This window comes from Sceloporus occidentalis, unplaced genomic scaffold (assembly GCF_023333645.1).
Source record: "Sceloporus occidentalis isolate IW3139 unplaced genomic scaffold, rSceOcc1.0.p SCAF_69, whole genome shotgun sequence".
NCBI lineage: Eukaryota > Metazoa > Chordata > Lepidosauria > Squamata > Phrynosomatidae > Sceloporus > Sceloporus occidentalis.
In genome coordinates, this window is record NW_028317049.1 from 1,214,117 (window position 1) to 1,224,912 (window position 10,796).

General features: G+C 44.3%; 1 protein-coding gene across 1 annotated transcript; it reads left to right on the plus strand.

The window, feature by feature from the left end:
- Positions 1 to 9,312: 9,312 nt before the first annotated feature.
- On the plus strand, positions 9,313 to 10,571 carry LOC149286375 (uncharacterized). Its single transcript, XM_089494154.1, has one exon. It carries the CDS (start codon positions 9,461 to 9,463, stop codon positions 10,178 to 10,180), a length of 720 nt encoding a protein of 239 aa, XP_089350280.1. The 5' UTR covers positions 9,313 to 9,460; the 3' UTR covers positions 10,181 to 10,571.
- Positions 10,572 to 10,796: the final 225 nt, after the last annotated feature.

Genomic DNA, 10,796 nt, shown 5'->3' on the forward strand with positions numbered 1-10,796 from the left:
GCCTCAGAGGATGGCAATGGCAACCCCTCTCTGAAGAAACCTGCCAAGAAAACTCCATGGAAAGGTTGCCTTAGGGTTGCCATAAGTTGGAAATGACCTGAAGACACACATGAAGAAGGAGGAAAAGTCTGCAATTATTTCTCTGGTTGTACATGGGAATGGGAGGCAGTGTGGTGCAGTGGTTTGAGTGTTGGGTTACAACTGTGGAGGTGAGGGTCCACTCATCCATGAAACCAGCTGGGTCCCTTGGGCAAGAAGTCACACTCTGTCAGCCTCAGGGAAGGCAATGGAAAACCTCCTCTGAACAACTCTTGCCAAGGAAACCCCAGGAGAGGCTTCCCGTAAGTTGGCAATGGTTTAGTGGCTGTAGCATTCGACTATGACCCTGGAGCCCAGGGTTCGAATGCCCTCTTGGCCACGGAAACCCACTGAATGACCTTAGGCAAGGAACACTCTCTCAGCCTCAGAGGGAGGCGCTTGCAAAACCACTTCTGGACAAAGCTTGCCAAGAAAAGCCTGCAATGGACTTCCCTTAGGGTCACCATAAGTCAGAAACAACTTGGAGGCAACAAACGACAGCAAGAGCAGTAACACCAGTGACACAAGGCAGCTAGGGAGAAAGAAAGAAAGAAAGAAAGAAAGAAAGAAAGAAAGAAAGAAAGAAAGAACGCTATTGCCAATGTGTCTGGTCAAGAAGACGTGGGAGTTGTAGTCCTCAGTTCAGAGGGATTGGAGGGGCTTTACTGCAGGGCAGGACCCCTCCTCTTTCTGGCCATGTTGATGCTGGGAGATCCAGTTCATGGAATACACTGTAAATCCCATTGGCAAGAGAAAAGGCTTTCAGACCCAATTTGACCCAAATCCTTTATGAGGCCAGAAACCCCTTTGTTAGGAAGCGAACACCTAATATCTCAGGAAGGCTCTCTATCTCTAAAGGCCCCCTCCCTCCAGGGCCTCCTTCCTCTCTTCCCATCAGTCTCTCTCTCTCCCCTGAAGGCCTCAAACTGCCAACCGCTCAGGCAGAGGCGGCCATTTTGTGTTCCAGCGGCCATTTTGTGCTGATTGTGATTGTGGGGAATATTGTTCCGGAACCTTCTCTGAGGCCTCAGTTGAACAGAGGCTCCTCTTTCTCTCCTGAGGCTCCCGAGTCAGAAGGAGGCCAGGCTCCTTGGGCCAAAAGGAAGGAAGGAAGTGTGTCTCTGTGTGTCTATTGTGTCTCTTTTCTGAGAGGGTTTTCTTACTACACAGCTCTGCTCCTTCTGGGAAACAAGGGTTTTAAAAGGGATCAGAAATGGGGAGGATAGTTTTAATACAATCCTTATTAAAACAAAAATATGGATTAGAGACTAAAAAAAACTACTTATTTTTTTAAAGGAAAGCCATTATTAGCAGGGTAAAAACAAGACATGGGGGCTTCTACCCTTTTACAACAGACTCAGGCTGTATCTGCACTGCGGAAATAATCCGGTTCAAAACCGCTTTAACTCTCCTGATTCCATCCTGTGCAATCCTGGGATTTGTAGTTTATTGTGGCATGAGACCTCTCTGGCAGAGAAGGCTAAGTGTGCAAAATCCCAGGATTCTATAGCACTGAGAAGATGAAGATGTATTTCAGTCTAATCCATATTCTTCTTCTTGTTGTTTGTTTCTATGTTTGTTTGTTTCATTCTTGGTAATATGAGTTATTCTGGTCTGTCTCCTTCCTTCTTCCCTGAAAATCTCTTAATAAAGAAACTGGGGAGACTTTTAAAACCTCCCAAAGGAGCTACTTTAAACCTCCCAAAGGCTCCTTTTGGCCCAAGGAGCATGGCCTCCTTCTGACTCTGCGGCCAAGAAAGGTCCCAAACACACAGCAGCAATAGTCCAGTTTGAAAGCGCTTTAACTGCCCTGGCCCAGTGCTAGGGAATCCTGGGAACTGGAGTTTATTGTGGCACCAGAGGTCTCTGAAAGAGAAGGCTCAATGTTTCACAAAACTACATTTCCCAGAATTCCCTAGCACTGAGCCATGGTAGTTAAGTGGTCCCAGTCCTGCAGCTGGACTGGCCTCCCTTAGCGGTCAAGACCTGAGCTGGGTTGTGGATGATGGGCACTGTTAATATTAATAGTAATATCTTTCACTATTGATTGTAATTAAGGAGGGGATCAGGTTCCTCCTTTCAATAGCATCAGGAAAATGTTTGGGTGTTGTGAAGGTTTGCAAATCCTGTTTGGGGACTTTTTGTGTTCTCACAGCCATCGGGTGCCATCAGGAAATCTTTTATTTAGGATCAGAAATCCTGTTTGGGGTTCCTTCCGACTTTGGGGCCCTTTCATCCTCCATTTTGGGTTCCCTGAAAGCCTCAAACTGCCAACTGCCAAACGCTGAGGCAGAAGAAGCCATTTTGTATTCCAACAGCCATTTTGTGCTGCTTGTGACTGTGGGGAATAATGTTCTGGAATCTTCTCTGAGGCCTCAGTTGAACTGAGAGGCTCCTCTTTCTCTCCTGAGGCTCCAGAGTCAGAAGGAGGCCAGGCTTCTTGGGCCAAAAGTAAGGAAGTGTGTTCCTTTCTTCCTCTGGCCCTCCATTTTGGGGAGAAGGAAGGAAGGAAAGAAGGAAGGGGCCTGTGGGATGTGAGGAAGTGAGGCAGGGGACCCAGGGCCAGTGGAGAGGCTGGGCTTTGGGGGCTGGGAGAGAGAGGTGGGGAAGAGACCCTTCCTTTGGGCTCTAGCTGGGGAGGGTCCCACTGGTCCTTGCCTTCCCCTTTGGGAAAGGAGACCCCCTCAGCCCCCTGGACTCACTCCTGCCACTCATTCCTAGAATGGCTGGGACTCAGAGGAGTTTCCTAGCCATTGTCACCTTCTGCCCTCCATGGCCATTGGCACTGACCTTTTCCCCATTGCCTTCCCTCCCTCAGCCCTGTGGACCTCCTCCTCCTTCGCACTCAGAGCAACCCCTCTCTGCGGCTGAGGAGACGGCCTCTGACCCAGGGAAGCTCCGGCCATAAAGGACTGCAGGAGAGGCCTTTCTGGTGCTGCAGGAATCAGGGTCTTTGTACTGAAGATAGGCCTTTATTCCTGGAGCTGAAAGAGGACCTTTGTTTAAATGTTTCAGTCCAGGATTGTGTGGAAGGGTTGCAGCTGAGAGAATGGTCCCATGCTTTGGAGGCACAAAGTCCCAAATTCAGTCTCTGGCAGCATTGTCTTCCCAGAAGGTGGAAGTGAGATTTCTAGACCTCAGACACACAGTGCGCCAGTGAGTCCTTTTTATGGGGACTGTCTGTGTACATGTTGTTTACTAGAGCTTTGTGAGGTGTTTGTTTCACTGGGTTTATATAATGAATTTATATAGGTCTTCAATTCCAAAAAATGAGCATAATCCAGGATGCAATCTTCACTCATAAAGCTATACATTTATAGATTTTTGTTGTATAAGTTCAACATATTCAGCAGTGTGCATCTTTTTAAAAAATATACAAAGAAAAGTGAAGAAATTGTGATTTTGACAATAGATCCGTTCAGAAACAATGCACACAAATGTACATGCCTCAATTTCTGTGTGGCTTTAGCAAGCAGAGGAAGGAGGTACATACCTCATGCTCCTGCTATGACTGACACACCCAAACACACAAATCTTGTAATTGTCAATTTGTAAACTGCCTTGATAGTTTTGGAAAGGTTGTATATACATAAATTTATTATTATTATTATATTATTATATTATAAACACAGCAGTTAAGCTCAGAGATTTTTCTCATTTGTAAAAATGAAATGATTATTTTCACCAGTGTCTAAATGGGGAAGGGGGCATGATAAGGGGAGGCCATTGATCAGATCATTGAAGAAATACAGGTCTTATCCAGCCCAGGGGCCAGAGTTTCTCCACCTGGAATATAAATAATAGAATCAAAGAATCGTAGAGTTGGGAGAGACCTCAAGGGCCATCCAGTCCAACCCCATTCTGCCATGCAGGAACTCTCAATCAAAGCATCCCTGACAGATGGCCACCCAGCCTCTGCTTAAAGACCTCAAAGGACGCAGACTCCACTGCACTCCAAGGAAGAAGTGTGTTCCACTGTCGAACAGCCCTTACTGTCAGGAAGTTCCTCCTAATGTTGAGGTGGAATCTCTTTTTCTGTAGCTTGCATCCATTGTTCTGGGTCCTGTTCTCTGGAGCAGCAGAAAACAAGCTTGCTCCCTCCTCAATATGACATCCCTTCCAAAATTTAAATAGAACTATCATATCACCTGTTAACTTTTTCTTCTCCAGGCTAAACATCCCCAGCTCCCTAAGTCATTCCTCATTGGGCATGGTTTCCAAATCCTGCACCACTTTAGTTGCCCTCCTTTGGACACACTCCAGTTTCTCAACATCCTTTTTGAATCGTGGTGCCCAGAACTGGACAAAATGTTCCAGGTGGGACCTAACTAGAGCAGAATAGAGTGGCACTGTTACTTCCTTTGATCTAGACATTATACTTCTATTGATGCAGCCCAAAATTGCTTCTTTGCAAGAATGACATAGGGAACCTTACTGAAATCAAGGTATACTATATCCATAGCATTCCCTTCATCTACCAAGGCCTTACTGAAATCAAGATATACTACATCCATAGCATTCCCTTCATCTACCAGGATCATCTACCGAGATTAGATTTGTCAGGCATGACTTATTTCTCTGAAACTAATATTGACCTTATGTGATTATGGCATTGCTTTCTAGATGTTCACAGACTCTCTGTTTAATGATCTGCTCTTTCCATAAAGAAGGTGGTCCTCCTCCTCCTCTTCCTCTGCATGAAAGAGAAATCAAATTCTCATCAGTGATGATGATGCAGCATGGAAAAATTAACATTCCTGCCTTTAAAATCTTTTTTTAAAATAATTTTTATTGAAACTAAAGTACATACAATGAATTTTATACAAAGCATAATTCTTTATATATATTTTCTACATTCTATTGCAACTTATTGGAATTTAAAGTCTGAGGAGGCCTGAATCCTGTTGGTTAAACCTAGCGTAGACCGACTCAACCCACAATTGACATGAGTCAATCTATAGGTAAATCCAAGAGACTGAGTGATTCTACTCTGATCAGGACTAAGTATAGGATTGGATACAGGCTAAGATTTAGTCCTACTTGTGGCTAGAACAGGACATTCCCAAGCCAAGATGGCCAGGCAACAGTGTGGAAAATAGGCACTCTCCACATGGGCAGAGATACTCTCAGAATTGTGACTTCTCTGCATGCAGAAGGCTGCCATGGGAATTGGTTGTTCCCATCAGCTCAATCCTCTGGTGCCCCCCCTCCCCGATCCTGGAAGGAGGGCTGGATCCCATGGAAGGGGGTCAACCAGAGAAGAGAGAGCTCCTTTCCTGCCCTGCTTGACCTGGGAACTCCCTGGAAGATGGAGGGCAACTGCTTTGGCCAATGGGAGGCCACTAGGCCAGAAAGCCTGACCCCGCCGAACCCTCTATGCTCCAGTGTTGCTCCGTGTGGAATCGGGCTAGGAAGCAAATGCCCACCTCTGCATTGGCCCAACGGAGGCATATGTCATCGGCGTGTGTCACCAGCAGGATGCTGTTCTCTGTCTCCTTGAATGCTGCAGGGTTTCTTGCCAAGCCAATCCTAACCCTGGGCCCTTTTCTCAGGACCTTCATCTCGGCCTCCTTGTACACGGCTTTGGGGCCTCCCTTTCTGGAAGTGACCCAAGTGCAGGACCACCAGGACCCCTGCTCACCTGATGGCCAACACAGAGGCCAACCAGAGGGAGTTGGGCTCCAAGAGAAGGAGGCTGCCGAGGTACAACAACTCTTTGGTGAGTCACTATTCTATTAGCTTCATCTGGATCACTGCTGGGCCAATTTATGAAAGGAAGCAAATAAAGTACTGTCTGAGTTTGGCAGAGACAGTCCTGGTTAATCCTCTGTCATCCCAATATTTCGAGGGCTTTTAAAATGTCCTGGCTTCTCACTTCTCCCACTTTCCCAATTCTTCAGCTCATTTCAATTTCTGCATAATGATTGCCAAGGAGTTTGCAGCCCATCAACTCAAAAGTGGGGGTTGGAGAAGAAAGAAGGGGGCAGGGACTTGCCCTTGCTAGGAGTCTAAGGCAAAAACAAACTGTTGTGCCCTTTCCCACTTGTGTGATCTTCTTCATAAACATCTTTGTCTATCTTCACCACTTTTTGCTGTTGCTTGTCCACATATGTCTTTTTGTTTCCATCTGTGAAATGTTGGGGGATATGGGAGAATGTCTCTGGATCTAAATTTGGGGTGGCCCCATGGCCCTGAAGCCCACAGTGCTCCCAAGAACTGCTTTTTAAAAATGACATTCGCCTCTGAAATTTGCCAACAAATGTCTAAATGCACTATAATCTTTGGAGGCTAAATGTACTATACCTGTTGGGATAGTCAGTATTCTAATCTATCATTAATATCCCAGCCATGGCCTAAATTATATTGTATATTACATTGAAAGAATTCGAGACAAACTGGATCTCAAAGGCAGTAGCTTTTTTCTTGCTGACAGAATTTAAAGTTTATTTCCTGGACTAAATTCTGAGGTGATCAAATAATTTTTGGGATGCATCATGTGCTTCTCCCTCCCCTTTTATTAGTCATTCTCTGGATGAGGGCTATTTTCTGTTGCAGGTGACCTTTGCGGATGTGGCAGTATATTTCACTGAGGAGGAATGGAAACTGCTGACGAAGAAGCAGCGGCTTATGTACAAGGATGTGATGATGGAGAATTACGAGAATGTGGCCTCTGTGGGTAAGGAAGCTGAATTCATTGCCCTTACTATGAAGACTGAGGGCCCTTTCATTCTGCATTATCATGGCACTATGATCCCACTTTAGAATTATAGAATCAAAGGCTTTAAACAGATAACAAGGACCATCTAGTTCAACCCCTTGCCATGCAGGAATGCACATTGAAAGCATCAGCAGCAGATGGCCACCTAGCCTTTGTTTAAAGACCTTCAAAGACCTTTAAAGACCTTCAAAGAAGGAGCGCTTTAGAAATTAATAATAATAATAAACAATAATGAGATGCCACCATGCTCTGAGGGAGTATATTCCACTGTTGAATAGCTCTTACTGTCAGGAAGTTCCTCCTAATGTTTTGGTGGAACTTCTTTTCCTGTGGCTTGCTTCCATTGTTCTATGTCCTTTGCTCTAGAGCAGCAGAAAGCAAGCTTGCTCCATCCTCAGTATCTCTTCAAATATTTCAACAGGGCTATCCACTCTTAACCTTCTCTTCTCCAGGCTAAGCATTCCCAGATCCCTAAACCACTCCTCATAGGGCTTGATGGTTTCCAAACCCTTCACCATTTTTATTGCTCTCCTTTGGATAAACTCCAGCTTCTCAACATACTTTTTGAATTGTGGTGACCAGAAATGGACACAGTATTCCAAGTGAGGGTCTGACCAAAGTAGAACAGCATTGCACTATTACTTCCCTTAATCTATAACGCAGAATCAAAGAGTTGAAAGAAACTAGAAAAGCCATCCAGTCCAACCCCCTGCCATAACACTATACTCACATTGATGTGTCCTAGGATCACATTTGCCTTTTTAGCTGCTGCATCACAGTGTTGGCCCAGGTTCAAGTTGTGGTCTACCAGGACTCCTAGATCCCTTTCACACATAATTTGTTGTAGCAGCTTTCTGTGAAATCTTGGAATTTGTAGTTTAGTGAGTCACTATTGCTCTCCACTTTCTAAGGATTCTAAAAATCTTATCCTAAACTGTCAATTCTAGGATTTTGTGGGAAGGAGCCATGGAGATAAATGCTTTTTGACTCCAAATGCTCCTCAGCCCATCCCTGACCAGGTTTCCTGGCTTTTTTGGCCCCTCTTCAAGCCTTTTGAGACTCTGGAGAGACTTCTTGGGTAAAATCCCTCTGTTGGCCCTGCAATGGCTTAAAGAACAATGGCAATGTTCTCTAATGTTTCTTTTCCTACCTGAGTTTGCTTAGTTCCATGGTTGATTCAAGAGGCCCTTTGTTACCCAGAATGCTGGAGTCTGGGGAGGACACCCGCAAGTGCTATGCTTTTAGGGCAATTTGTTACTTAGCTGAAAGGAGATATAAAATTTGGTTGGGGCAAGAGCAACCTTGGGATTCAGCTTAACTATACCAGACCTGGAAGCACACAGAACTCCAAAGGCATATGAAATAGTTTTTAAATTTTTTATTGAGGGGAAAAGCATAATACACACACACACACACATACACACACACATAAGTGTTCACACACACACACAAGAACTACATAACAGGTGGGAGTGGTCAAGAGATGTAAGACTTTCATAATGGTAATACTTTACCTAGGTGGATCTTGATTCCAATTGCTGAGGGTTCGAAATGGGAAGAGAAGTCAGGAGCTCCTGTGACAAGTGGGGTTGGCAAGAGCACTGAGATTCTTAACCATGTAAACCGACAGACTGTCTGTCTGTAATTGGAATGAAGTCAAACAACAGCCAGTCAGGGCAGATATTTATGCTGTAATTGTTGCTTGGAGGCAGAAACCGAGTGTCCGAAAGGGTTTAAATCACCTTAGAATGTGTCCTGGGGGAAGAATGGTCTGAAACCAAATTGAATGCAATGGGTGCTTGGAGCAAATAAATCAGACAAGAAGGATTAGCACACTGGCTCTCAGTCCTTCTTGGCTCTGAATTCCTATCGTGTTCACAAGCCAATATACAGCACAATCTGAGGGTGACACTCCCAGATGCAGCTCAACAATAACATAGCAGAGTACAGAAGCAAATATCCAGATATAGATATTGGCAATGCACTGACCACTTTTTACACAAAAAAAATCTATCTATCTCGAGTTACAAATTAATACAAATATTTGCAAGCTTTCATCTCCGACTTCCATGAACTTCACCATCTCTTGTACACAGAACTCCAGTCCAATCCACACCAATCGGCATGTGAGCTGTATACTGTATTGGTTGGGAGTCATCTCCTGGTGCCAAACAGCATGAAGTGACCTCTACAATTAGCTTGCATCATGCCTTGGGCTCTCACTCAGGACTCTATGGCAGCCTCACAGGATATGATGCCACCTGTCAATCAAAGTATTTTTGCACATGTTTCATGGAATATTTTTTCAACAGTCCTTTGACTATCTGCTTCCACTGATTCCCTCAAGGCAGTCCCCATCCTGTCTCTTCTTTGCTAGCTCCTATGAGTAAGGATACAATCATTCAATGGATTTAGAGCATAAGCAGCAGGGTCCTGCTTGGGTTACTCACAGCAAATTTATTAATTTAATCTCAAATAAGGAGAGGTTAATGAGGTCTAAATTGTGGGGTAACACCCTCCTGTCTTTAGTCTGATTTTCAGTCTCATCTGTCATTGTCCTTCTTTACAGAAAAACATCTGAGTCATGAGAGAGTCCACACAGGAAAGAAGTCACATAAATGCCAGCATTGTGGGAAACATTTTGCTTACAAGTCAATCCTTGTCATGCATCGAAGAGTCCACACCGGACAGAAGGCATACAAATGCCAGCATTGTGGGAAATGTTTTTCTTGGAAGTCAAACCTAGTGAGACATCAGAGAGGCCACACAGGAGAGAAGCCATACAAATGCCAGTATTGTGGGAAATGTTTTTCTCAGAAGTCAAACCTAGTGAGACATCAGAGAGGCCACACAGGAGAGAAGCCATACAAATGCCAGCATTGTGGGAAAGGTTTTTCTTCAAAGTCAGTCCTAGTGACACATCAGAGAGTCCATACTGGAGAGAAGCCATACAAATGCCAGCATTGTGGGAAAGGTTCTTCTCGGAGCTCAACCCTAATGATACATCAGAGAGTCCACACAGGAGAGAAGCCATACAAATGCCAGCATTGTGGGAAATGTTTTTCTTCTAAATCAGACCTAGTGAAACATCAGAGAATCCACACAGGAGAGAAGCCATACAAATGCCAGCATTGTGGGAAATGTTTTTCTTCTAAATCAGACCTAGTGAAACATCAGAGAATCCACACAGGAGAGAAGCCATACAAATGCCAGCATTGTGGGAAATGTTTTTCTTCTAAATCAGACCTAGTGAAACATCAAAGAATCCACACAGGAGAGAAGCCATACGAATGCCAGCATTGTGGGAAATGTTTTTCTGACAAGTCAGCCCAAGTGAAACATGAGAGAGGCCACACAGGGGAGAAGCTACAGAAATCCCAGTAATGAACTAACATTATATTTGTCAAGAAGGAATACAAAGAATATATTTTTAATCCTGTGGTAATAAGAAAAAGCCCTTGTGATTTTGTTTATTAGCTTTGTCTGTCCATATGTCTGTTTATGTTTTAAAGTCATATTTTGTTAAGTTTAAGTTTTAATTGGTAATAGTATAGGTAATTGCTTTGGGTTGTATATTTGTCGTAGATTGTGGATTGTGGTATAGGTTAGGTAGATGAGGGGTGGGATTTGTTGCAGCTGGATAGAATGGGAATGGTATCTTTTGCAAAGTGTGAGATGTTGTCTGAAGAAAATTTTGGGGTATTAACAGAAAGGGCTAGTTTGTGGGAATGGCCAAGGGGGCCTTGTTACCTGTGGGGCATAGACTGTGGGAATTGGGGGTGAGGCTAGGTTTGGAAGAGGGTGATATTGAACGTTTGGGGTTTTAATGTATTGTTTGTATTGTAGTGGGCAGTTCTGGCTTAAACACTGGATTTCTGTGTGTTCTTAATAAAGTTCTTTGCTATTTCAACACATTGGACCCTTTGATGCACAGAAGTTCTGAATTTGCCCAAAACTGAGCCTTTCTTCTCTCCTCAGTCCTCAGCTCCATTCCCAGCCA

Excerpts from the sequence above, each read along its gene's own strand:
- LOC149286375 (XM_089494154.1), top strand. The coding sequence starts at position 9,461 with ATGCATCGAAGAGTCCACACCGGACAGAAGGCATACAAATGCCAGCAT.